General features: G+C 52.9%; 2 protein-coding genes across 8 annotated transcripts in view; one reads left to right on the top strand and one right to left on the bottom strand.

Annotated features, from left to right (window-relative positions):
* Positions 1-1,372: 1,372 nt before the first annotated feature.
* Positions 1,373-27,578, top strand: SPC24 (SPC24 component of NDC80 kinetochore complex). 5 transcript variants are annotated; one of them, XR_006743057.1, is made up of 6 exons: positions 1,376-1,563; positions 4,206-4,350; positions 4,528-4,632; positions 4,754-4,830; positions 5,947-6,146; positions 27,547-27,578. XR_006743057.1 is itself a non-coding variant. In XM_045589229.1 (6 exons), exons 1-5 carry the CDS (start codon positions 1,404-1,406, stop codon positions 6,051-6,053), a joined length of 594 nt encoding a protein of 197 aa, XP_045445185.1. In that variant the 5' UTR covers positions 1,376-1,403; the 3' UTR covers positions 6,054-6,081; positions 6,205-6,852. The 5 variants fall into 5 exon arrangements, 2 of the variants coding, with proteins under 2 accessions (XP_045445185.1, XP_045445184.1); XR_006743056.1 differs by lacking the exon at positions 27,547-27,578 and adding an exon at positions 6,205-6,852 and having other exon boundaries at positions 5,947-6,104; XM_045589229.1 differs by lacking the exon at positions 27,547-27,578 and adding an exon at positions 6,205-6,852 and having other exon boundaries at positions 5,947-6,081.
* Positions 13,861-27,578, bottom strand: part of LDLR (low density lipoprotein receptor) — a 39,818-nt gene continuing 26,100 nt past the window's right edge. Inside the window, exons 11-18 of one of the 3 annotated variants that reach the window (XM_045589225.1) lie at positions 27,348-27,466; positions 26,906-27,045; positions 25,436-25,577; positions 25,177-25,329; positions 22,021-22,116; positions 17,464-17,523; positions 16,184-16,341; positions 13,861-15,502 (exon numbers count right to left, since the gene is read on the bottom strand). In XM_045589225.1, the coding sequence (XP_045445181.1) occupies positions 15,467-15,502; positions 16,184-16,341; positions 17,464-17,523; positions 22,021-22,116; positions 25,177-25,329; positions 25,436-25,577; positions 26,906-27,045; positions 27,348-27,466 (904 nt within the window). In that variant the 3' untranslated portion in view covers positions 13,861-15,466. The remainder of the gene's footprint in view (positions 15,503-16,183; positions 16,342-17,463; positions 17,524-22,020; positions 22,117-25,176; positions 25,330-25,435; positions 25,578-26,905; positions 27,046-27,347; positions 27,467-27,578) is intronic. The other 2 variants (XM_045589226.1, XM_045589227.1) reach the window with 2 other exon arrangements.

Below are 27,578 nucleotides of genomic sequence, written 5' to 3'. Positions count from 1 at the left end.
TGTAATAATATGAACAATAAAGATTGATTAAAAAAAAAAAGACACTGTCTTATTTTCGGGGAAACAGGGTATTTGTTGCACAAAGTCCTGCTCATGTTAAAGAGGAAAGGAATTAGAGTCTAGCCTTTGATGGGGAGTGGCAAAGTTGGAACTTCGGTATTTCTGTAGTCATTTTTCAGAAATACAACCTGCCACACCCAGGATAAAAATGCAGAATTTGGAGTGTCCCCAAGTAATACAAATACTTAACTAACCCTCCATGCACAGAGCACTGAAATTTTCTTTCTTTTTTAATTTTAATTTTTTACATTTTTTCATTAAATTATTAACTGTGTACATATTTTAACATTGCCCCCCCCTCCCATCCATACCCTCCCTCCCCAGAGTTTTGTGTCCATTGGTTGTACTTATATGCATGTATACAAGTCCTTCAGTTGATCTATTATCTCCCCCAGATCTCCCTACCCTACCTGCTGTAATTTGACAGTCTGCTTGTTGCTTTTCTGTCTCTATATCTATCTTTTGGTTCATCAGTTTATAATGTTCTTTATTATCCATAAATGAGTGAGGTCATGTGATGTTTCTCTTCCATTGACTGGCTTATTTCACTCAGCATGCACTGAAATTTTCCACTGCATTTTGTAGCAACGGCTGGTCATGACCCACTGCTTTTATTTCTTCACCTCAGTCCGAGAACATGTCACGAGTGTGCAGTTTGCCTTTCCTCTACGGTAACCCAGCACCTAGCATGACATTAAGCACCTCACCAGCTAGCATGTCTTATGTTTTAACACTGTCCTATGTAGCTCCTATTGAGTAACAGAGAGATCGTCCTCATTTAATCTCACGCCAACCCTGAAGCAGGTACAATGATGATCCTCACTCTATTGAGAAGGAAAGTGAGGCACAGAGGGATGAAATTATGTGCCCAAGGTAACACAAGCTAGTAGGTAGAAAAGCTGGGATTGGAATCCAATAAATCTGGTTATAGACTCCATCTTCTTGCTATGCAGACACTTACTGAATTTACTTATTTATTGTGAGTTTCCCACGCACACTGTAGAACCTCAGATCCACTAGAAGCAATTCACTGCTTGGCCCTTGGAATGCCTCCCTGCCTGCTGCAGGTGCTCACACTAGGGAGATAGCCACAGCTTCAAGCTCTAGCAGCCACTTTCCCGTCTGCGCAGGCGCATCAGGTAGGACCTAGAGGCAACCTGCGTCGATTGGCCATCGCCAATGACTGACAGGACCCGGCGCAGGCGTACTAGGCCAGACCAGAGGGGCGTTCCCCCATTCGTTAATGACTGGCGGAGGATCAAGCCAATAGAAACGGAGCTCTTCAGGAAGGGGGCGGGCCTAGCAAACAGTTAAATTTGCGCGGGATTGGCGCTCGCGCAGTCATGGCGGCCTTCCGCGACATGGAGGAGCTGTGCCAGGGGCTGCTGAGCCTCCTGGGCGCCAACCACGCGGCGGCGCAGCAGCGGCGGCTGCTCGGGCGCTACGGGCAGATGGTGGAGCGGCTGCTGGAGACGCAGGACGGCGCCGAGCAGCAGCTGCGAGGTGAGGGCCGGGGCCTCCGCCGGGCGAGGCCGGGACCGGCCTCCCGAGCCCCGCCTCCTGCGTGCCCCCGGCCCTTGGCCGGTTTCCCAGGGGGCTAGCGGGCGGGCGGGCGCTGCTCCCTCTGAGCCTCAGTTTCCCCACCCGTGAAATGGGCTTTAGGACCGCAGCCCCCTCCAGGGGTTTGGTGATGAATATAGGAGTTGGGGCGCCTGGCGCAGTTCTGAGCGCTCGGGGAGCAGGGACTGGGAGACTCTAGGTTTGCATTGGGGCTCAGGAGTCCAGGTGCCGGGTTTGAAACCCAGCCTTTCCACTTCCTAAGGTTATTTAGATGTTTTACTTAGCACCTGCCGTGTGCCAGGCGTAGTGCCCACCCTGGATGGCAGCAGACAGCAGAACAAAATCCCTTAGGGGAGCTGATATGCTAGTAGGGGATGGCAAGAAAAAATGAACACGTCTGGAGGCGACAGGCCCAGGAGAAAACCTAGGCTGTGTAGGGAGGAGTGGTGATGTTTTGGGGCGGGGTCAGGGAAGGCCTTCTGAGATGATATTTTAGTAGGAACCCAAGAAGGTGGGGGGAGCCAGGGCTATGGAGAGGATTAAATAAATGGATGTGGATAAAGTGCCTCCGGCTGCATGTGGGGAGAACATTGGACAGATAGTATCATTTTTGACTAATCCAAGACACCATCAAAAGAAGACTCTTAGCCCTGAGCCTCAGTTGGTTGGATTTGGGGCCGGAGAGAGGAGTCGGTGTTCTCAGAGCTGAGGCTCTGAGCCAGTGAATCCGGTGCAGACCCAGGCTTCGGAGCTGCGTGCCTGCGGACAAGTCCCTGAGCCTCAAATGGTGGGAGGGGTTGGGCCACCTCCCTCAGCGGGTGAGGGTGCGCTGAGCGGGGGGGGGGGGGGGGGGGGGGGGGCCCAGGTTATCCTGCACACAGAGCACACGCTCAGGAGGGTGAGTGGAGAAGGGGCAGGAAGGCTTCGTAAGAAACCAGACCCTCAGCTCCCCTAACAGGAAATCAGCAGGCACATCTCATCAGACAGATTAAGAAACCAGTGTGAGCAATTACTTAAAACTGTGAAGGTCGGTGCCTGAGAAGATAGTGAAGAGTTGAAAGTCCCTGCCTCAGAGGGGTGGAGAGGCTTAGAGGGGGCATGTGGGTGCACACGTGTGTGTGTGTGTGTGTTTTATTTTTTTTTTTATTGATTTTGTACAGAGAGGAAGGGAGAGAAATAGAGAGTTAGAAACATCGATGAGAGAGAGTCATCGATCAGCTGTCTCTTGCACACCCCCTACTGGGTGTATGCCTGCAACCAAGGTACATGCCCTTGACCGGAATTGAACCTGGGACCCTCCAGTCCCCAAGCCAACGCTCTATCCATTGAGCCAAACCGGTTTCGGCTGTTTTTTTTTAAGTATATTGATTTTTCACAGAGAGGAAGGGAGAGGGACAGAGAGCCAGAAACGTCGGAGAGAGAGATACATCGACCAGCTGCCTCCTGCACCCCCCCCCAACGGGAATGCGCCTGCTACCAATGTACATGCCCCTGACCGGAATCGATCCTGGGACCCTTGAGTCCACAGACCGACGCTCTATCCACTGAGCCAAACCAGTTTCGGCCACATGTGTGTGATTAAATGTTCACAACCATATACATGTAATAATAGTTTGGTTAAAGGTTAACAGTGTCCGATTGTAAACACTTACATGCCAGCCGGTGGAGAAGCGCTTTTATCTGTGTTGGCAGGTTCCCCCGCCTCTGTGGGAAGGAACACAGCGACCTGAAGGTGTTCTTAATCTTTCTGGGTTTGTGTTCCACACGTGTTTGTTCTGAGTGGGTGCTGGCAGCATGTGGTGACTCTCAGATGCAATCTCGGGTTCGAGGAGGAAGTAACTCAGTGTGAGAGGTCTGTCACGGAGCACAGTTGCCCCAGGAGGGAGAAGAGAGTGTCCCGCTGTCTGGCATTACCCAGAAGGTTCGATGTGTCCCACGGAGGACGGGCAGGCAGAGGCCCAGGGCTGTGAAAAATGTGGCATTTGCAGAATGAGGCGTCCTTACAGCCAGAGCGGAGAGAAAAACACGTGGTGGAGTGAAAAGGAGGGAGAGGGGGCTGGCGGGAACGGTGAAGGTGCTCAAAGGGCCCTGGACCTTGCCCCGGAGACACGGGACCATGGGGGTCTGAGTAGGGGAGGGACTTCACAGGCAGCCGCTGAGGATCGGCCGATTGGCAACAGGAGAGACCACGCCAGGGCAGGGGGAGGCGTACGGGTGGCCTCAGGGACGAAGGACCTGAGGCAGGGGGACCTGTCAGGCCTGGATGGCCAACAGGATGCAGAAAGCGAGTCAGTCCCAGGCTTCTTGCTCGGCAGCAGGAGGGATTGTGACGTTATAGGTTAAGATTAGGTGTGCGAGAACCTTTTTTAATTCTTTTGTGTGGATTCAGATGTGTCTCAGTGAAATGGCAGTGTTTGTGAGAGGTCCGGGGGAAACTAGTAGACTTTTGGAAGTAAGGTGAATGGGCTGGGGGGCTGCGGACAGGAAAGTGGGACCGTTCATGGTTGATCGTTGATGGGGGGGAGGGTAGTTGAGGCCACAGGCCCGTGAACCACAGTCTGCTCCTCGGGCTCTCCCACCCGCAGAGATCCTGAAGGCAGAGAAGGGTGTGGCCCAGAGCCTCCTCGATGCGAAGGAGCTGGCGAGCCAGGGCGGTGCCGAGTTGCAGCAGATCGAAGCCAAACTTCAGAAGGCCAGCGAGCAGGACACTCACCTGCAGGCCAGCCTCCTATATCCTTTCCTGCCGTTCGAACAGCCGGGCCTCGGCCTCTCCTGGGATCCTGGGGGGGTGAAGTCATTCACGCTAGAAACCGTGCTTGGAGCCAGGAGCCCTGGGCCCGTGGGGCTGCTTTAGCATGAAGGCAGCCCTCCCTCCCTGCATCAGGGATCCTTAACTTCCTGCTCTACTCAGCTCACCAGGGAGCTGGAGGACCTCAAGGAGGTTGAGGCTGATCTCGAGAAACAGGAGAAGGAAGTTGACGACGACACGACGGTCACCATCCCTGCAGCCATGTAGGTCCCGTAACTGCCAGTGTGAGGGCATGCCGGGTCTGTGTGTTCAGTCACAGCTTTGGTCGGGGTGGATGCTGGGGTAACTTTCTTTTCTCTCTCTCTCTTTTGTATTCATATGCAGGTATGTGGCTCAACTTTATCACCGAATTAGTAAAATTGAGTGGGATTATGAGTGTGAACCGGGGATGATCAAAGGCAGTATCCTTTGTGGAGAAAAGGAGCCGTGTGCACTGCTGGAGGGCATGTGAAATGCTGCAGCCGCGGGGGGAGCAGGGTGGGGGTCCGAGGGTAAATCCTAAAGGGACAGATACGTCATTGTTCCTAGTAGCACTGGTCGCAGAAGGTGGAGGCAACCCATGTGTTCACTGCTGTGGAGGACATGCTGAGCGGAAAAAGCCGGGAGCAGAAAGATAAATACTGTAAGACTGCACTTACATGAGGTCCCAGGTTCAGTTCTGGTCAAAGGTGTGGACCTCGGTTCCAGGCTCCTCCCCCCGCCTGGGCCCTCGGCGGGGCACGTGCAGGAGTCAAAGTCAGAGACAGGAAGTAGATGGTAGGTTCAGGGGCCGGGGAGCTAGTGTTTAATGGGGACAGTGTTTGAGTTTCACAATGAAAAGGTTCTGGAGATGGATGGTGTGTTAATGCCCCTGACCTACACACTTACAAATGGCTAAGATGGTGCCCTCGCCTCCGGACAGAGCGCTGGCCTGCGGACCAGAGGGTCCGGGTTCAGGTCCGGTCACGGGCATGTACGGGCTCCAGGCTCCTCCCAGCCTGGGCACCTGCAGGAGGCAGCCAGTGGGTGTGTTTCTTTCACGTCGATATTTCTTTTCTTCTTTTTAGATATATTTTATTGATTTTTCACAGAGGAGAAGGGAGAGGGATAGATAGCTAGAAACATCAATGAGAGAGAATCATCCACCAGCTGCCTCCTGCACACCCCCACCGGGGATGTGCCTGCAACCAGTGTATTATACATGCCCTTGACCGGAATCGAACCTGGGACCTTTCAGTCCGCAGGCCGACGCTCTATCCACTGAGCCAAACCGGTTTCGGCTCACGTCGATGTTTCTGTCTTTCCCTCTCTAAAAATCCATGGAAAAATATCCTTGGATGAGGATTTAAAAAAAAAGAAAGAAAATGGTTAAGATGGTAAATTTCGTGTTATGTATTTTACCACAATTTATAAAAACAATATGGTGCATTATTGGAGCTTAAGATTTTCTTCACGAAAATCTGTTCGTCGTTGAAGGCACCTTTTGCTGGGGGCCGTGGGGAGGACGGGCGTCGGGTTTCCTTACATCGCGCCCGCAGTCCATCGCGGCCCCAGCGTGGCCCAGCCCATCCACCTGGACAGCACCCAGCTCTCCACCAAGTTCATCAGCGACTACCTCTGGAGTTTGGTGGACACGGAGTGGTAGCCAGAGCCTCCGGACCGTCTTGCACAGAGTGGGAATCATTTGTGGTGTGTGGTTAGTGCCTTGGTGGTGAGATCAGCTTAAAATTAAATGTTTAAACATAAATGGTATTTTTACTGAATTCTCCCCTCCTTTCCCCATTTTTTTGCTTCAGATGCTGGACTGCCCTGGGCCAGGTAACCATTGAGAACTGACTTCACTGTGCCAGGCCTGTGACTTCACAGCTGTGACAACACTGTACCCGTGACACCATAGTGTATGAAGACAAGTTCCCGGTCTTGATCATTTATTATTCAAGTTTGGCCCTTTTTTATTCATTCAGAGAGTATCTTTGAGTGCCACAGTGTTAGGCACCAAGACACAGATGAAGGTGAAAAGGATCCCTTTGCCCCAGGAGGAGTCACGTGTGAGCCGATGCCACCCCAGAGCTATGCCTGGTCAAAACTCATCCCCCAGCCTCTTGCAGCTAAATTGAGCCAATGCAATGTAAGTGGAAGTGTTGTATGAAACTTCCAGAAGAATCCTTAAAAGGCAAGGGAGCGGACCCTCTCTTTCCCCCGCCGTTTACTTTCTGGGGTTTGGGTGTGATGGCTGGAGACGTGGCAGCCACATCCCACAAGTGAGGAGGGGTGCGGCGCGATGGGGGTGACACAGAACTGGTGTCTGAGATGGGGGAGCTGGTGTCAGCCCTGGACCTCCTTAAAGGGGAAGAAGAGGTTGACCCTGAACTTCCGTGTGTCCCATTGTTACTTTTGTGTTTCTATCCCAAACAGTCAAAATAAACCCTAACCGACGGAACCTAGACCAGGGCTGGCCCGTCAGTGTTCTCTGAAGCTCATTTTCGGTGACGGGTACTCTGTGGGAAGCTGCGACCTGCCTGCCTGAGGAGCGGGAGTAGAGCCGTGGACACCTGTTGCCCCCTGGATGCAGCTTTGCCTGGAGCCAGTAGATTGTTCAGGAAGCTCTGGGTGTTGGGTTCTGTACACCTCTATACCACCCAAGTGTTTGCAGTCAGCACAATTAGTGTTTTAGTCAGAGACGGGCATTCTAGGCAGTGGGAACAGCAGATTCTAGCAGCACCTGAGCACAGCCAGTGGGCTCAGCACGGACTGGAGGGCCTGGGGCCAGGAGCCTGCCTGCAGGGCCCAGTAAGGAGGCCTGCCGCCCATTCTGCTCACGCGGTTCCACGTCTCCAGGGCCCGGCTGTTCCTGTGCACAGCCCTCCGGGCGGCTGCCGCTCCCGGTCAGCAGTCTTACCGTGTGAAGTGGGTGCAGAGCCCCCCTCTGCGCCAGCCACGTCTGAAGGGCAGCAGATGACCTGCACTAGGGTTCCACCTCGGCCCTGGTGACCTTGGGGCCAGTCGGTGTGGTGGGCAGTCCTGGGCATTGAGCAGCAGCCCCGGGCCTCCAGCGCGTCAGCCTGGGGACTGAAGGGTCCCAGGTTCAATTCTGGTCACCCCCATGGTGACCGTCTCAGGCTGGTGATGGGAAAAGGCCAGGGGAGTCGGTCCAGGGACCCCGAGCCCCCCCACCCCCCAATCTGTAAAGTGGGTGCCGGTCACCGCAGGGAGCGGATGAGTTCATCCCGCAGACATGTATGTACATCCTTGTACATACATGTACAGCCGTGCTGGTCTCCCTGTGAACTCCCAAGCTCCCCTCCTTCATCAAACAGGAGCACCCACCTCAGCTGTGACCCCACACATGTTTCCGGCTACTGCCAGTGTCCCGTGGCCAGCTAACAGCGGTCATGGTGGCCGTTCCTGCGGGCACAGCTGGCCTCCCCTGCTCGCCTGGGTCGGGGAGGAGCGCCCCCGGCCCAGCTGAAAGTCCGGGCAGGAGAGCACGTTTCCCCCCAAACCTGGAGTGGAGAGCGGGCGTGGGGCTGGGCCGTCGTTCAGGGGGCCGTGGGGCCTGTGCCTGCCTGCAGCTCCGTTTCCCCCGAGGAAGACGGTCCCTCTAGGGAGACTGCATGGACCCAGTCTCCGGGGACTGACCCAAAGGAGTGAGCAAGCGTGTGTGTGTGGGAGCACGGCCTGGCCGGGCCCTGTGGGCGGGTGGGCTCAGGGAGGCGCCTGAGCTCACAGGGGCGGGGAGAACCCCGGCCTCCAACATGCTTGGGCCCTGACTCACTGCCGGGATCTGGCCAGATGCCTGGGACAGCCAGCAGGAGAGGCTCAGGCCCACAGCCTCCAGCCTGCGCCCCTGCCCCGCCCCCGCCCATTCCTGGAGCCTCTCCACCAGCTCTTGGCTGGAGGCTGGAGGCTGGCCAGCAGCCGCTGAGCCTGGCCCCGCCTGTGGAGGGAGGAGGAGGATCCATGTGCCCAGGACCAGGGAGTGGGGAGCCAGGTCACCGGACTGCGGAACCCAGGGTCAGCCCTGACCCTGCGCCCACCCCACCCCCAGCGAGGGCCTGGCACCACCCCGAACAGAGGACAGTCCATGTTACAGACGGGAAGACGGACCGGTCAGAACGGGGCCCAGGGACACTTCACTGTAGATGAGAAGGGCTTGTCCGGGGTCACACAGGGAGAAAGACCAGCGAGAACAGACTGAACCTGCGCTAGGTCACGCCCGAAAGGTGACAGAAGCAGGCCTGGGTTCAGACATCGTTTTTTTTTTTTTTTTAAGGGAGGGGGCATATAGTTTTGTTATAGATTTTTATTGATTTCAGAGAAGAAGGGAGAGGGAGAGATAGAAATATCAGTGACACCCCCTACTGGGATCGAGCCCGCAACCCAGGCATGTGCCCTTGACCAGAATTGAACCTGGGACCCTTCAGTCCCCAGGCTGATGCGCTATCCACTGAGCCAAACCAGCTAGGGCTGTGAAGTCATTCTTGATTGGTGGTTGCTGGTCAGGTATGCACACACCTGGTCGACCTGGCTGACAGGAGGTGTTGCTGAGGCCAAAGCCCTCACCCCACCCCCCGGCGAGCTCAGCGAGGCCGGCAGGACGGTCTCAGCACGGACGGACACAGCATTGTTTGGATTCCCGGGGCCTCCGTGTGTGGCCCACACTGATCCGCCGCACGGCGGCCCCAGGACCCCAGCGGCCTGGACTGCGAGGTGAGGGCTCGCCTCTGGGACCTGCACCCGTGAGGAAGCCACGCTCCACGGAGCCCTGGCTTCAGGGCTGAGCGGGTGCTGAGTGCTAGCTCCATGGCTCCTTACAGGGAAGGTTGGCAGCTGATGTTGGCAGAGCTGGGGTTGAACTGGATCCAGAACTTGAGTTTAACCCTGAGGTCATTCCAGTGTCTGATAAATGCTGTTGGTATTTGGAGGGGCGAGGGCTTTGTAGGAGGCCCAGGGAGGAGGTGTCGTGAGAGCCCAGACCTGAGCCCCCAGGGGACAGGAGTCGGAGCCAGTGATCCGGGCACAGGGAGCAGCACTGAAGCCTGGCGTTCTGAACCACAGCGGCCAGGGCGCAGGGCACCCCGAGGCCACAGGGCTCCGTCACGCTGGGCCTGCCGTCCAGTGGGACGTGGGGAGGATCCCAGAGTCCAGCCGTGCTGGTCTCCCTGTGAACTCCCAAGCTCCCCTCCTTCATCCAGGCAGCGTGGGAGGGGAGGCAGGGCGAGAGGGAGCAGCTGGGCCGGGAGGGTGGGGCTCGGGAAGGAGGAAGCCCCTCGGCTGAGGGCAGGAAGCTGCACTGAAACCCGAGCTGAACTGCCTGGAGGGGCGGCGATCGGGCCCAGGGGTGGGTGACGGGACCTGTACAAGCTCACACAGCCCTCAGCCTCATGGCGGAGAGGGTGCTGCTTTCCCCCCACCCGCCTCCCAGGCAGGGCATTGGGGGCAGTGCTCCCCCGGCCCCCCTTCTCCTCCTTCCCTGCAGAGGACCTGGCCCAGCCCCGCAGGCTCCAGCCTGACTCACCACAGGCAGCTGTGGTTGGGATGCCAGGGCTGGGGGCGGGCAGCAGCAGAGGACGTGTAGAGCGTCGGGCTTGGGAGAACAGCTTCCTCTGCCACCCACCCGGACCCGCCAGAGCTGTGGAGCCTATACCCATACTGGGGAGGCAGCCCCCAAACCCCAGACTGCGCCCCTTCCCTTCCGGGACCAGCCCCTTAGGTGCGGGCTGAGCCCATAGGCCAGGAGGATGGCCAGTCAGTCCAGGGGGCTGAGCTTTACCTGGTGACATTCACACCTTTCGCTGAGGGACCCCATTCTGAGCCCAGGGGACCAGCCAGAAAGGGGTCACCCCCATGGTGACCGTCTCAGGCTGGTGATGGGAAAAGGCCAGGGGAGTCGGTCCAGGGACCCCGAGCCCCCCCCCCCCCCATCTGTAAAGTGGGTGCTGGTCACCACAGGGAGCGGATGAGTTCATCCCGCAGACATGTATGTACATCCTTGTATGTCAAAGCTCTAACCCCAGGTGGTGCCATAGCCAGTGCCCAGAGGGTGCCTGATGGTAATAGTGACTACTCCTTCAGCAAAGCCGTCACGGCCGGGTTCCAGAAGCTTCCCTGCCTCTGCCTCTCCCCCCGTCCCCCCTCACAGTTCTAACCCCTTCTCAGCTCCCTCCAGCCAACTCCCCTGTGCAGGCCTTTCAGGTCCATTTGTCCCATTTGCCACATGACTGAGCATCGGCTCAGTCAATCACCCAATTATTGACCGTCCGTGTGCAAGCCCGATGCTTCCTGTTTGGCCAGTTCAGCTTTCACCCCAGAGGCATTTTGGAGCCTTCCCAAGACAAAAGGCGGAAGAAAGGAAGGAAGTGCCACCCTGTGGACAGAAATGATAGCAGCTCCTGGTCTTCACCTCCCACCACAGATCACAGAACCGGGAGGTGGCTCGGCCTTGGCCCAGGTTTTATTGGGGAAACTGGCTTTGATGGGCCCAAGGTCATCTGTCAACCCAGGCGGCCTGACTCAGCCTGTGCTCTTCCCCACCAGTGCCCCTGCCCCGGGCCTGCTCCTGCCAAGCCCCCCCCATCAGCTGTGGGAATTAGAGGAGAAAATTTAATATTGCTATTTGCCCTTTATAATAGAAGTGTCAGAGATGAAAGAAAATTAGTAAAAATGTATATAAAAACCTTCCTCTGCCAGAGGCTGGGGCACACCATGGGACCCAGAGTCAAATCCCCGCCCACCCACATGCACCTCAAAATCATATGAGACCCAGACCCTGCCGGCCCCCCCATTGGGCTAGATCCAGACCCAGCCAGTCCCACCCTTATCAAGCCCTGTCAGGCAGAGGGGGTAGCCTCAGGTCCCCTGGCCCAGCGCCAGGATGGGGGACGTGGCCTGAGGTCCCCCAGCCCAGACCGGGGTGGGGAGTGCAGCCTGAAGTCCTCTGTCAAGCTCCACTGGGGCTGGGGAGGGCATAGCCTCAGGCCCCTGCTGATTGCTTGTTAAGGCTCCTTATGGGAACTTGGCCTCAGCTGTGTGTGCAGCCATCTTTGTGATGGAGTGTTGGTCAATTAGCATATTCCCTCTTTATTAGATAGGATATATCAATATCAATATACATATATATATATATATATATATATATATATGTGTGTGTGTGTGTGTGTGTGTGTGTGTATATGTGTGTGTATATATATATATATATATATATATATATATATATCCCCAAGGGTATATTTTCATTTTTTATTTTTAAAATAGATTTTTATTGATATCAGAAAGGAAGAGAGAACATCAATGATACCCTAACTGGTTTGGCTCATTGGATAGAGCATCAGCCTGCGGACTGAAGGGTCCCAAGTTAGATTCTGGTCGAGGGCATGTACCTTGGTTGTAGGCACATCCCCAGTAGGGGGTGCGTAGGAGGCAGCTGATGGATGTTTCTAACTCTCTGTTTCCCTTCCTCTCTGTAAAAAATCAATAAAATATATATTTTTAAAAATCAATGATGATAGAGAATCATTTATCAGTTGCTTCCTGCACACACTCCTCCCGACCCCCCTCCAGGCATTGACTCCAAAACCTGGGCATGTGCCCTGACTAGGAATCCGACTGTGACCTCCTGGTTCATAGGCTGACCCTCAACCACTGAGCCACATGGGCTGGGCACTGATTTTTAGAGAGAGTGAAAGTGAGGGGGAGAGAGACAGAGGAACATCGATGTGAGAGAGACACATCCATTGGTTGACCCCCACATGAGCCCAACCAGGAACAAAGATGGAGCCTGCAGCCAAGGTATGTGCCCTTGACCTGAATCAAACCTGGGGCCCTTCAGTCTGCGGGCCGATGCTCTATACACCATCAAACTGGTTAGGGCAGTAATTCTCTTTTTAATTTTCCAAGGAACCACCATACTATTTCCACAGCCTGCACCATTTTACATTCCCACCTACAGTGCATAGGGCTCTGATTTCTCCACATCTTCAACACTTATTTTGTTTTGTTCTATTTTTTAATTTTTTTTATTGATTATGGTATCACATAATTGTCCTCATCTCCCCAATCCCATTCCAAACCCCTTTCTTTCTACATATGCCCTCACACACACACCCCCGCCCCCCCCTTGTCCATGGCCACTGGCCAGGCCCATATGCATGCACACAAGTCCTTTGGTTGATCTCTTCCCCTTACCCCCACCCTCCCCTACTTTCCCTCTGAGGTTTGAGACTCTGATCGCTGCTTCTCTTTCTCTGGGTCTGTTTTTGTTCATCAGTCTATGTTGTTCATCATTTCCTCTAGATGTGTGAGATCATGCGATCTAATGTTTTGTTTTTTATTAGAGTCATTCTAATGGGTATGAGGTGGCATCGCATGGCGCCTGCCTGCCTCCTTTGTCTTTTATACGTAGGTCTCTATATTGAATTCTTTCTGTCCAAACATCTGCTGTGGGCTCTGACTGTACACAGTTGATACTCAGGGACTATTTGTGGTTTGACTGCCATGTTCAAGGGCATGCTGAAATGGCCCCAGGCCCAGGCTCAAGTGAAGCTGTGGTGCACGGGAGTGGAGATGCAGGGTACTGAGATGGATGCAGTGTGCAGAGCAGACACCCAAAGCTCTAGCCAAATATTTCTATGTGGAATCTGTAGATTCAACAAACTTTTGTTAGATCTCAGTGGCGAATGTAGTCACATTTTTAGCCTTTGCTGTATCCTTCCCGAGGCCCTCACACCAACCACTCCGAGGGCCCAAAGGTTTGGAGGGATATGCCCTCCAGAAATACCATGTTCCATGAAGCCTGCGTCTGAGACTCTCCCCACAGACCCTCACATGGCCAGTTATTCTTTCTGACTCAGCTCAAATCCTCTGCCAGTCATTTGTCTGTCCCATTATCCTGTCTAACATTCTTCTAAAATATAGTAATCTTGTTTCCCCTTCTAAAATCTCATGTCCTTGCTCGGCCGGTGTGGCTGAGCGTCAACCCATGAACCAGGTCTGATTCCTGGTCAGGTCACATGCCTGGGTTGTGGGTTCGACCCCCAGTAGGGGGCATGCAGGAGGCAGCCAGTCATGATTCTCTCACAGTATTGATGTTTCTAACCCTCTCTCTGAAATCAATAAAAACATATTTAAAAATTTTAAAAAAAAGTCACGTCTTTGAGGGCCCAGACTCTTAGTCATTTTTATTGTCTTTTTTTTTCTACATGCCTAGAACAGGACCTGGCCACGCAGTAGGTGCCCCATACGTGTTTGTTGAATGAATGAACAAGCAGCAGATTTAGCAAAACCCCAGCTCCGGGGAGCACCCAGCAGAGCTGCCTCCCAGCTGAGCACAACCTCACGAGAGCCTGAGCCTGCCCTGAGCTCAGAGCCGTGCTCCCTCAGATCCTCGCCCCTGCGGAGCCCAGCCCACCAGCAGATGGAGGAAGTGAGGGAACAGAAGAAGACAGTGCATCAGGTTTAGCCAAATGGTTCATTTAAGAAATGTAATCAAAGTAAGACAGTCAGACTATAAAAACATTCTGTACAGAGGTTTAAAATCAAAGCCCACCCCCCGAGCAGCCCACGCAGGCGGCATGGACACGGGTCTCCCGAGGAGCACAGCGCCCGGGCTGCGCACGCAGGTCCGCTGCACAGAAAGACGAGGCCTCTCCCCCGATGCAGGTCCCTGAGGGTCACCCAACAAAGCAGCACCCGGGGTTTGCAAAAATAAATAGATCTGTTTTCATATAGATGAGTGGTAAATGTTTCAACAAATGTGCAAAGTGCAAACACAAACGCCCCGCTCCTAGGGACAGGCTCTATTTACAGGCTTCAGAGCGAGAAACACCTTTCACAGTTTCCCGCGGGCTGGCACCGTGGCTGGTGTCTGTAGTGCACAATGGCAGGGAAGCCCCGGGCCCCTCCCACCGACTCTTCAGTTGTGAATACACGTGTGACAGTTTCGTTTCCTAAGCCCCATCTAAGGACCACACCCACGGATGTCTTAGGGCTGAAACACCATCCCTGACAACTGTCCTGTCGGGGAGATGAATGGCTCAGGGACATGTGCAGAGAAGCAGAAACACCAGCCAGATAACCACATGTTGGCTTTGACGTGCCAGGAGAAAGGCCATGAGACGGCACCTCATCCCCTTTCCACTCCCGGGTCCTCTCAGACCTGGGAGCCCGTCCTAGCCAGACCAGAAAACAGTGCAAAATAAAGAACTGTAGTCTTTACGGATGTACAAACCTGAACTAGAAAAGTGCAAAGGCACGTGGGAGGGGCTGGCACTGGGTCACAGGCTGGTCCGGACAGCCCCCCAGGGGCTGGAGGTCACTGCTAGGGGTCGGAGGCCACTTATCTTCACACACAAGCTACCCGGGGGCCTCGGGCACTCAATAAATATTAAGGGCAAAGGGTGACTCAGGCTTTCCCTAGGGAACTGTCGAGGTTTTGTTGAATGAATGGGGCTCATTTGGCCACCCCGGTGTGCTGGACTCAGCCATGTCCACACACCAGTGCCAGACTCCCTTTCCCGGCTTAAGGAGAGGGCGCATACTCGGCTTAGAAACGGATCTCATCCTGATCTGGGGGTGGCAGAGCGGAAGCTGGCTCTGGCGTCCACCGAGGCTTGCAAGGCAGAGGTAAACACATTCACTCCTGAGGTCAGGGCTCGGCAGTTGCCTGGGACCCTGTGGGCAGCGCCTGCTCTCCGGTTTAGAGCCACTTGCTTTCTCTTGCTCGGTGTCCCTCCGTCCATTCGTTCCTCAGGCGAGGAGCCAATTGAGGAGAAAAGGTCAAGAAAAAATTTCAGTCCAAACCCATTCCGCGTGCTCTGTCGCCTGCCTCCCAGACGAATAAATAAATATATAAAACAAAGCTCTGGCAGACAGGCCCGGGGCTGCCAGCGTCGAGGTCGGCTGCCAGCAGGGCTTTTGGCCACTTCTTTCTCTGAGCGGAACGGGAGGGTGGCGGAGGTCTGAAGAAGGGTTTTGGAAAGGTCAAGGGTTTGGGGAGAAAGTGTTCTTCCTGCCCTTGACCAGCAGCAGGTTCTGGGGAAGGGCAGGGCTGGAGGCAGCGCCTTATGCCATGTCATCCTCCATCCTGACCATCTGCCTCTGTCAACAAAACGATAAACACCGGAAATAATCAGTCCAACCTCCAGTAAACATGGCCAGAGGCCACCTGCTCCTCATCACGGGCCGGGACCGGCACAATCACTTCCGCCCTGGTCCCCTGGCCGCTGACCTCTACCCAGTCTGTTTCCCCCATGGCAGCCAGAGGGCGCCTGTGAGCACCCGAGTCAGATTTTGCCCTCACCCTTCCCCAGTCTGTCCTCACACAGCAGCCACCACCAGGGGGTGCTTGTGAGCACCCAAGTCAGGCCATGTCCCTCCTCTTCCCAGAGCTCTCCATTGCTCCTTCCTCCTTTTGAGTAAAGCCCAAGTCCTCCCCAAGGGCCACCAGGTCCTGCTCCATCTGCCAGGCCCCTCATTGCCCTTGTCTCCTCCCTCCTTCCCCCTCTCTCCGCTCCAGCCACAGTGGCTGTGCTGTGGCCATTGGGCTCAAACACACCAGGCTCGGTCCAGCCTCAGGGCCTTTGCACAGGCTGCCCCCTCTGCACACCGTACGCTTCCTGCTTCCTGCTTAAGGAGGCCCGCCCAAACCGCCTCTTCTAAACTCGCCTCCCCTCTCTCCCAGCCCCTGGTGGCTTCCCTCTGTTCGTTGCCATGTCTTGGGGTCTCTCCTTCCCCACCCTCCCTGCTGCCCGGCCGTGCAGACGGCTTTGGGGCTCTCACCGAGGGGTAGGTGTAGCCGTCCTGGCTGGGGCAGATGTGGACCTCGTCCTCCGTGGTCTTCTGGTACACGGGGTTGTCAAAGTTGATGCTGTTGATGTTCTTCAGCCGCCAGTTCTTCCAGAGGAGGAAGGCCCCGAGGCACAGGAGGACGAGCAGCACTACAGGGAGGCAGCCTGGCGTCACTCCCTGCCCTGTGCCCCATGCCCGCCTGGTGCCCCAGGGGCCAGTGAGCTGCCTTCAAACTCCAGCCTTTTATTTATTTTATCTTTTTATTTTATTGATTTTTTACAGAGAGGAGGAGAGAGGGATAGAGAGCTAGAAACATCGATGAGAGAGAAACATCGACCAGCTGCCTCTTGCACACCCCCTACCGAGGATGTGCCTGCAACCAAGGTACATGCCCTTGACCAGAATCGAACCTGGGACCTTTCAGTCCGCAGACCGACGCTCTACCACTGAGCCAAACCGGTTTCGGCAAACTCCAGCCTTTTTATTTGTGAGTGGCTTTGTTCTGATTTAAAGAAATCCTTGCCCATTGTGAAAACCCTATCGGTAAGCATTACCAATCTCTCACTTGAAGACCGCCTCACTCCGGAAATGCTCAACTGTGGTGGATTCTTCCGGTTTCTTCAGGGATTGCCCACGCAGGGGGCTACTCCTCTTTAGACCCAGGGCACAGCCAAGGGCGTGCACAGCCCAGTTTGTGAAACAGCCTGGGCAGTGCCCAGAGGGTGGGAGACGCGTAGGGCAGCACACACTTGGAAGCCACCAGGGGGTGAGGGTCCCACTTGACACGTCTGTCAACCCACAGTCGAATGACTGTTGGGCACCAAAATAAAAGTATCTGTGGGCAGGCTGGATGCTGACGGGACGCCTCAAAAGGATTTCTTCACAAAAGGAAGAACGGGCGACGCTAACCAAACTATGATTGATGGGCTGAGGAAGGGACCGTGGCGCTCTGCAAACTCGCCCCCGCAAGAGAAGCATTCCCGCCCCCCGCCCCGCCCGGTGTCAGCGCCCCCGGGGCCTCGGGCTCATCCCCCATCTGCACATCACGTGGGCACCCATGGGGCGAGGTGTTCATTTCTTTCACAGCTGTGTCCCCAGAAACAGGCTTGGTATATGGGAGGCCCTCACCTAGATTTGTTATGAATGAAGCTAGGAAGGGGAGTGCAGTGATGACAGGACACATGTGGGGACACCCCATTCCTGAGAGAAAAGGCGACTAGCAGGGAGGCCAGGGAACCGGGGGAGGGCCAGCCAGTGGCCAGTGGGCTTACCGATGGGGAGGACGATGTAGAGCGAGCTCACGCCCGGGGCCTTCTCCCCGCTCTTCGGGGCTGCAGGGGGAAAGGGAGACAGTGAGGCTCAGACGCTCAGGCAGGGCATGCAAACAGCAGGGATAGGATGGCTGACACCCAAAGGGAAGCACCTGGCACCTCCCACTGCCCTTAAACATTTAGAGGAACTTGGAGCATCTCCCAGGATCCAAGGGCAGCACGATGGCTTGTGCCCGGGCCTCGGGCCTCGTTTGTTAGCAACTGGAGTTACGGGACTCTGTGGTATTGATATTAACAGGGCTCTGGTGAAAATTTTCAGCCGGGCTCTGCATTTAATGGTAATAAGCCTTTGCTTCACGGGTCCACCAATTCCAGAGTCTGGTTGAATCGCACCAAGTTTCATAGTCCTGTGTCAATTGTCCCCAGCTAATAAAATATATCAGGGTGGGGAAAGACACCTCATTATATAACCACTCACCATGCAATGCACCTGAGCCAGACAACAAGGGGCTCCATGCACACGAGTGGCTCAGTGGTTGAGCATCGAACTATGAACCAGGAGGTCCTCCTGGTCAGGGCACATGCCTGGGAAGTGGGCTCAGTCCCCAGTGGGGGCATCAGTGATTCTCTCTCATCATCGATATTTCTATTTCTCTCTCACTCTACCTTCCTCGCTGAAATCAATAAAAATATAAATTGTAGAGGTCTCTAAAGAGAAAAACAGGCTAGGAAGATAAAAGAAGCCACATCCGGGCTACAGGTAGGCTGGTGAGCTGTAGTTACCACCGTGTTCAAATCCATCTGGGTTTCAACGCTTCTGGCTGTTGGTCATGTGTATACGAAATTGATACCCAGTATTGCATTTGCAAATATTTAAGAAGCCTGTGACAACAATAACCTAGGGCAGCAGCAGGGTTTTTGGGAAGTTTTTCCCTTTCAAAGGATCCTTTGCCAAATTCCTGCCCGTGAAACGGCTTTTCAAACCCCACACGTGAGAAGGGTTCCAGGCATCCCATAAGCACAGCAGCTCCTGTTTTATCTCGTTTATGGCTGAACAAAGGCTTCAGCTACTCTGAGGGGGAAATATGTCTGAAACATGCTGATGTGACTTTTTTTTCTGGCCAGAAAAGTCCATGAGCTCCATTTCCGGTTGCTCAAAAGCTAGGCCGGGCGCCCTCTGGTGGACGAAAACACAAACGGTGGGTCTCTGATCAATTCACTGAGAGCCCAGTTCTAACCTCCTCCACGGAGGTCATGACTTTAGGCCAGGCTAAGGTGAGGAGAGTCACTGGTCTGAAGCACAAAAATTAAAGCTCCCCCAGCCCCAATTCAATAATTCAGCAGTATTTTAGTTTTGTTTGTTTATCCTCACCAGACAATATTTTTTCCACTGCTTTTCAGAGAGTGGAAATAAAGGCTGGGATCCAAAATCCAGGTATTTGCCCTTGACTGGGAATTGAACCTGGGCCCTTTAGTGTGTGGGCTGACAGTCTAACCACTGAGCATGCCGGCCAGGGCAATGTTATTTTTTAAATATATATTTTTATTGATTTCAGAAAGAGGAAGGGAGAGGGAGAGAGAGAAACATCAATGATGAGAGAGGATAATTGATTGCTGCCTCCTGCAGGCCCCCTACTAAGTATTGAGCCTAAAACCTGGGCATGTGAGGGATCCAAGATGGCTGCGACCAGGTGAACACCTAGCTGCAGCCGCACACAACAATTTCAATAAAATACAACTAAAATATAAAACGGACATTGCCCAGAACTACAGGAAGGTTGACTGACTGGAAATTCTACAGCGAGAAGCAAGGAGAAAACCAGAAGGAGGTGCGGAGGAGCTGGAAAAGCCCAAGGTACGGAGACGCGGCTCGCGGAGAGGACGGAGCCGGAGAGGAGGGAGGCCGAGTGCCTGGCGGGCGTTCCCTAGCGGGAAGGAGATAAAACTCCGACTGTGCTGGGCCTGACTGCCCTGATCCCCAGTTCTAGGCCAGACCCCGGGGACTCAGGCTCAGCATAGGGAGCCCGGCTGTAAGGCGGAACCCCGGGGAGAGGCGAAAGGAGGTCTCGGAGGCGCACACTGCGCGCAGAGAAGGGACGGTCGGCTGTGCCGCGGGATCTCCCTGACGGGAAGGAGACTGGGGCTCCAGACTGCTCTGAACGCCACCTCCAACTCCACTTCCAACTGAACTGAACCCCAATACCGGGCTCATTGGGGGAGAGCATAGACTGTTTGGCAGCAGGCGAAAATCGAGGGCACCTTTCTCTCAGAGGCGCCGGCAGCAGCGAGCACTGAAGGACCCGCATAGGGCGGGGCTGACAGAAGCCAAAGCTGCAGGCTCCACCCTGAAACCTCGTCCCATCTGTAACTGCGAAATGCGACAACAAAATAGATCACAAACAAAAGAAATGGAGGACAAAAAGCGTCTGGATATAGAGTTCAAATCTACGCTTATAAGGTTTTTCAAGAATTTCCTAGAAAAGATGGATAAGGCCTATGAGGATATGAAAAGAGATCAACTAGAATTAATAAGGAGTCAACAAGAAATGATAAGGGATCAACAAGAAATAAAGAATACATTGTCTGAAATAAAAAATATTTTACAGAGTCCTAAAAACAGAAGGGAAGATTGCAAGAATCAAGTCAAAGATTTGGAACATAAAGAGCCAGAAGACACTCCTCTACAGAAGCTAGAAGGCAAGAGAATCCAGAAAATTGAAGATAATGTAAGAAACCTCTGGGACAACTTCAAGAGAACCAACATCAGAATTATGGGGGTCCCAGAAGATGAGAGAGAGCAAGATATCGAAAACATACTGAAAGAAATAGTGACAGAAAACTTCCCCCACCTGGTGAAAGAATTAGACTTACAAGTCCAGGAAGCGCACAGAACTCCAAACAAAAGGAATCCAAAGAGGACCACACCGAGACACATCATTATTAAAATTCCAAGAGCAAAAGACAAAGAGAGAATATTAAAAGAAGCAAGAGCAAAGATGGTAGTAACCTATAAAGGAGCACCTATACGATTGTCAGCTGACTTCTCAACAGAAACCATGCAGGCCAGACGGAATGGCAAGAAATATTCAAGGTGATGAATAGCAAGAACCTACAGCCAAAAATAATCTACCCAGCAAAGCTATCACTCAGAATCGAAGGCCAGATAAAGAGCTTCACTAATAAAAAAAAGCTAAAGGAGTTCATCACCGCCAAACCAGAATTATATGAATTGCTGAACGGGGTTCTTTCAGAAGAGAAAGTAAATAAAGATAAAAATTATGAACAACAAATACGTAACTATCAACAAGTAAATCTAAAAACCAAGGAAATTAAAAAAATCTGATGAACAATATTAACTGTTGAATATAATAGAATCAGAGGTATGGAAGGGGAGTGAACTGACGGTTCTTGGGGAAAAGGGGATAGGGGGGCGTGGGAAGAGACTGAACATAAACTGTGCACCTATGGATGAGGACAATGGGAGAGGGGAAAGGGCAGAGGGTGGGGTGGGAACCTGATGGAGGAGAGCAATGGTGGGGGGGGGGAGGAACATTTGTAATAATATGAACAATAAAAACTTATTAAAAAAATAAAATAAAATAAAAGCTGGGCATGTTCCCTGACCAGGAATTGAACCATGATCTCCTGGTTCATAGGTCAATGCTCAACCACTGAGTTACACCAGCTGGGTGATGAATTATTTTTAAAAATAAAAATTAATTCCAATACCCTACGATGAACAAAATACCCAGATTTTTAGGAAGACTGGATCTGACGCTACCCTTGAATGATCCTGCCTTCCTAGGATCCTGGCTCCAATCAAACTTTATTTACAATAGGTGGTTGGCCCCACGGGCTATCGCTTGGCAATTTGATTTTTTAAAACAACAGATTAACATACTGAGTCCTGAGTTTCTTGGTGCCCTTCAGGTGCTGCCTCAAGGAGTACCTTACCTGCCTCACCCTCCTGCTGGCCCTGCTGGGCACACAGCTGAAAGCAGGACAGTGAATGGGCCTGGACAACACTTCACACCCCTGGGCCTGTGCGGTGGGCTCTGGGGTCAGCAGCCACCATGAGCTCAGACTCTTCGCATGAGCTCGCCCATGTGATCCCCACTATTACCACAAGGTGGGTGGGCACTGTTACCAGCCTCTTTTTTTTTTTATTAAATATATTTTATTGATTTTGTACAGAAAGGAAGGGAGAGAGATAGAGAGTTAGAAACATCGATGAGAGAGAGTCATCGATCAGCTGCCTCTTGCACACCTCCTACTGGGGAAATGCCTGTAACCAAGGTATATGCCCTTGACCGGAATCGAACCCGGGACCCTTCAGTCCCCAAGCCGACGCTCTATCCATTGAGCCAAACTGATCTCGGCACCAGCCTCTTTTTTAAGTAGGGACACTGAGGCGTCAGAGATACACAGGCTATGTCAGCAAAGGAGTCCAAACTAACTGCACTCTCTAGGTTATCACTGAGTTGCTCTGGCCCCTGAACGAGCCCACCTGGATGCTCATCGGGATGAGCTGGGACCCAGGGTGGCCCTGGCCTTTACCTTGATGGGTCTTCGTCACCATCTTGGCGGTGGTGAGCTCAGGAGTGGTCACAGTGGAGCGAGTCATGTTGGGTGCCCGGGTGGTCACTACAGGTTCTGTGTTGGAAAGATTAGACATTTCCTGAGTGCCCTGTGGCCGAGGAGCGCTCTGAAAGCTCAGTGCTGCTTACAGTAACACGTGCCTGTGAGTGCCAAGGGCCACAGAGAAATAACTGAAATCAAAAGCAGCAAGAATGCTAGCACGCTGATGTCTGCTTCCGGAGAGGGAGATCACAGTGTTATGGACACTAGCTCCAAACTGAGACTTTCTCTGAGGATGAGAAAAATTGAAAAGGGCAGATTCTATTTCAACAATATACTTTCTATAACTTTGTTGAGAGAAAGAGAGAGAGAGAGAGAGAGAGAGAGAGAGAGAGAGAGAGAGAGAGAGAGAGAGAGAGAAAGTGCGTGCGTCATTGTTCCACTTATTTAGGCACTCATTGGTTGATTCTTGAATGTTTAGGTTTTAAACCCACAAACTTACCATATCCGGATGATGCTCTAACCAACTGAGCTCCCTGGCCAGGCCTCAACAATATACTTTCAACATAAAAACTTTGGGGGTGGGAGGTGGAGGGAATCACACATTCCATACATCCCCCCATGTCACTGGGAGCAGCCCTGTGCACAGGCCCTGCAGTGGAAACAGAACCAGCATGAAACGGAGTCCTGCTGCAACAGCTACCGCGTAAGCCACCTTAGAAGCAGCTATTCCCGCCCCGGGCGAACCTTCACATGACCGCAGCCCTGGCTGGGAGCTTGACTGCAATCGCATGAGAGGTGTGTGCCCTGCATAAGCTTGAATCTAATCTAAGGGTTTTTTCTTTTAAAGTTTCTGGATACAAGGGCAACACAATGAGTGTAATGAAGAAGGACAATATTATGTAAATAAAAGATGATGACCCCGAACTCTGCAGAAAGAAGGAAGAAGAAAAAAGATGGAAAGGAAGTGGCAGTCTCCTCCACGCTGCTCCTTGTGGACAAGAAAGAACATCGGGTACACTGGCACTGGCCTGTGCAGCAGGCACCTGTGAAGTCACAAAAGGCTACGTGAGTGTCGGTTCAAACAAGCGGTTCCTGGAGAACAGAGCCAGCTGCCATGCCCAGAGGCTTGTATCTCGGGCCGCCAGCACTGAGCACAAGCTTGCACTTGAGGAAGAACTTCTGATGCTGCCCCTCTACCCCTCCTTCCTACCCACCTGCACAGACAGATCTGGTCAAGGACTGGAAAGCAACTGTGAGCAAAACGTACCCTGATTTTTCAGTGACAGTTTTTAAACATTTAAATGTCAGATAAAAAAATAATCAAGATATGCAGAAAGAGAGAAATAAGATGAGACAACCAACCACACAATCTCAAAATACTTTCATAGGAACTAAAAGGATAAGCTGAAATGTAGTAAGAACCGGGGTTCCGAACTGAAACGAAGGAACAAAAATATTTATGGCAGTAGCAAAAAGAAACAAGTTTGTTTTGTTTTCTCTTTTAAGGGAAAGCTCAGAATCACATGAAGCTCAGAATCATATGAAAGTCTACAGTGTAGTTGTTTTTTTTTAATTCCTAAATATAAAAGAGATCTCCTCCTCCTCAAAATAACCCAACCTATGAACTTTGGGGGAAATTAAAATATATTAAGCTGGTGGGTAAACTTCCCAACACTGGACTCATAAGGGATGCAAGAGTGGACATACCAAAAGACTTCAGAAAAATACTGGTATTTGAAATTAAATGACCAGTTGTTTTAGCAACATAAATATATATACATAACTGAAAAGAGCCATTGCTCTAAAATCAACCACCTCCCCTATTTAACCAAAGAGCTTGTATGCATATATGCATAACCCTTAGACACAGATAGTAGGGTGGTGAGGGCCTGGGGTGGGGCGTCGGGAGCGTGGGGGCAGCTGGAGGGGGTCGATGGTGAAAAAAAGGTGACATATGTAATACTTTCAGCAATAAATATTTTTTAAAAATGAATAAAAGTGATTAAAAAAAATAAAATAAATAAGATCAGTTACCGCCGAAACTGGTTTGGCTCAATGGATAGAGTGTCGGCTTGGGGACTGAAAAGTCCCAGGTTCGATTCCGGTCAAGGGCATGTACCTTGGTTGCAGGCACATCCCCAGTAGGGGGTGTGCAAGAGGCAGCGGATCAATGACTCTCTCTCATTGGTGTTTCTAACTCTCTATCTCTCTCCCTTCCTCTCTGTAAAAAATCAATAAAATATATTTTAAAAAAAATAAACTGAGTCTAAGTGTCTAGCACAGTGCTGATATGTTCAATCCTTTATAATAAAGAGCAAATATGCAAATGGTCATCACACCCTCACACCATCATGCTTAATGGCTCAGACATAACACTGGGGAGAGAGGAATGAGGACCAGCCAGGCTGCGGCCCAGAAGAGGGACAAGCCGCCAGCCCTGCGATCCCACGTGCCAGTGGTTGGGCCTGTGGCCTGGGAGAGGGACAAGCCACCCAGCCCGCAATCCTGGGCACCTGTGGCTGTGGCTGGCCCAGTTTCTGGATGCCTGAGGCCAGCCAGAGGGAGGGAAGCCCAGGCCCTGGGTACCTATAACTGGCAGGGGGAGGGAACCAGGGGTCCTGTGTGCAGGGTGAGGCAGAGTCAGTTAGAGGTGATCAGGCCAGCAGGGGAGCAGTTAGGAGTGATCAGGCCTGTAGGGGAGCAGTTAGAGGGGATCAGCCAGGCAGGCAGAGATATTTAGGGGCAATCAGGCAGGCAGAGATGGTTAGGAGTGATCTGGAAGGCAGGCAGAGGGGTTAAGTGCAATCAGGCAGGCAGGCAGGCGAGTGGTTAGGAAGGAGGCAGCGGACCCTGATTGAGAGAGGCAGCTGGACATCCCCCCGAGGGGTCCCAGATTGGAGAGAGTGCAGGTTGGGCTAAGGAATGTCCCCCCAATCCCCATGCATGAATTTCTTGCACCCGGCCTCTCTAGTATTTAAGAAAGGCAGACCACCGATACCCCTGCTAACGAGTCCTTACAATGGCCTCTGGGGGCCTTGCTCTCTCATTTGACAGATGGGCAAAGAGAGGCTCAGGCAGAGTCGAGAAGGTGGCAGAAGCAGGACTTGTGCCAGGCAGGCTGGTGTCCCCTACCTGGGCGGCAGCTCCTCCTGTCCTCGGCCAGCAACATGCCATCAGGGCAGGCACAGGTGAACTTGGGTGAGAAGGAATTGATCTGTGGGGCCGGGAGACACAGGTACCGGCAGCCGCCGTAGGAATGGAAAGCTGTCTCACACCAGTTTATCCCTGAGGTGCAAAAGGCAGGGAGTCAGGGCAAGAACAAGGTCAGAAAATTCTAGAAAACTGCAGAGCTCTCTCAGGGAAGTGGGAGAGGTGAGCACCCCGCCTTCACCTTTTGGCTGTGTGAGGCGGTGGGAAAGGACAATGTCCTCCGGAGACAACAGGTTTTCTGCCATCAAAGTAACGTCGGACCCCGTGTGGCGGTTGGCGCTAAAAATGGCTTCGTTGATGATATCCGTCCAAAATACTTTATCCTACACGGGCAGTGAGGAAGAGGACAGACCCCATTAACCACTGGGAAGGGCAGACCACTGTCTTCCCCACCCCGAGCCTCAGAGGGTCTCTGGGAAACAGCACTTCTAGGTGGTAGCATCATTTCTTCTTCTGAAAACAAAGTTTAATTGTGGTAAAACACACAGAACACAAAATATACCATCTTGATCATTTTCTTGGCATTCAATACATTCACTGTGTTGGGCAGTCATCACCACCATCCCCCTCCAGAACGTTCTCATCTTCCCAAATGGAAACTCTGTCTCCATTAAACACTTCTGCAGCCCTAGCTCCCCATCTACTTCCTGCCTCTCTGGATCGGACTCCTTAGGGACCTCCTGCCAGGGAAGCGGTCCAATATTCGTCCTTCTGTGACTGGCTTATTTCACTCAGCAGGATGTCCTCAAGGTGCATCCATAGGGTAGCGCTGTCGCCAATTCCTTCCTTGTTAAGGCTGAATGAGATTCTGCCGTAAGGATGGACCATGTGGGGCTTATCCACTCATCCCAGACAGACACTCGCTGCCTTCACCTCTTGGCTGTTATGAATCAGGGTCTACCAACAGAACACCATTTCTCCTAGACAGAATTCCCCCACGGGGGTGCTACGTGGGGCCAATGGTTCTATGTGGTGGCTCCTCTTGCAGGCTATTTAGCAGCATCCGGGTCTTCACTCACTAGAGGTCCATAGTATAAGGCACAATTGTCAAACACAAGGCCCGCGGGCCAAATCCGTCCCGCCAGGCCTTGCAATGTGGCCCGCACCGCGCTGTCATCACTGCACTCCGCTGCGTTTCCATCACAATGACAGTTTATGACTGTTCAGTAAACCATTCGGCCCGCGATTTAGGCTGGATTTTAGATTTTGGCCCCTTCTCTGATTGAGTTCGACACCCCTAGTAAGGTGACCAGATGTCCTGATTTTTAACAATTTGTCCTGTGTCCTGGGACTGTCCCGCCAAAAAATCGGGACTGTCCGGCCAAAATCGGGACGTCTAGTCACCTTACCATAGCAGCCCTCCCACAAGCTCCGGACATTCCCAAATGCTCTGGGCAGCAAACAGCCTCTGTGTGAGAGCTGCTGCTTCAGACCCTTGAGAATCCTTCTGGCGAGAATAACACAGAAACGACGGTTGAAGAGGTGTAAGCCCTCTTTATAGTGGAGGGCAGTTCCTGAGTTAGTCTTGGCTTGCATGAACTAGACCCTGCCAGCTGACCTGTTGGCATGCGCGCTCACGCTTCACACATGAGTGGCGCTCAGTAAACAGCACTGGGCTGGGCATTCCCTCAAACCCCAGGGGAGCACCCACCTCAAAGATGGCCAAGGAGAAGGGGTGCGCCAGCCTCTTCTTGTCCTCCAAAATTGTCTTCCGGTGCCCCCCGGTGACGTCGATGCTGGAGATGGAGTGGAGCTTGGAGTCGACCCAGTAGAGGCGGTCGCTGGAAAGATCTAGAACCCACAAGTGGACAAGGAGAAGTCATGTGTTGATGCCAGAGGGGCCCCTGGGCCTGGTCACTCTGCTGCAGGAAGAGCCCCCGAAGGACCCAGCAGAGGTGTGCCCGGAAAAGCCGCTCTGACCACACCCCTGCTGGTGAGCCTGACCAAATGCTGGGGTGGGGGGAAGGGTGGAGGCAGTTTAGTCACAGGAGATATACAACTCGGGGAGCTGCGTGGTGTGCAGGGGTGACCTGGCCTCTGTCCTCTCTCATCTAGACTGCTCACCCCCTGAGACCACCATCCCTCGAACATACCCAGGGTGATGCCATTGGGCCACTGGATGTCCTCTGTGACCAGTGAGTGAATGTCCACGCCATTCAGGCCCCCCTTCTTGATCTTGGCAGGGGTCCCCCAATCCGTCCAGTACATGAAGCTGGAGGGAGAACAGAGAGAACAGACACTCAGAACACAGCCAAAATGATGGCTCCCAGAGAACGTTAAAGAGCAGCTTGCAGCCCTAGCCAGTTTGGCTCAGTGGAGAAAGC

Source organism: Pipistrellus kuhlii, unplaced genomic scaffold, assembly GCF_014108245.1.
Source record: "Pipistrellus kuhlii isolate mPipKuh1 unplaced genomic scaffold, mPipKuh1.p scaffold_m20_p_30, whole genome shotgun sequence".
NCBI classification, from domain to species: Eukaryota; Metazoa; Chordata; class Mammalia; order Chiroptera; family Vespertilionidae; genus Pipistrellus; species Pipistrellus kuhlii.
This window is presented reverse-complemented; position numbering and strand designations above follow the sequence as displayed.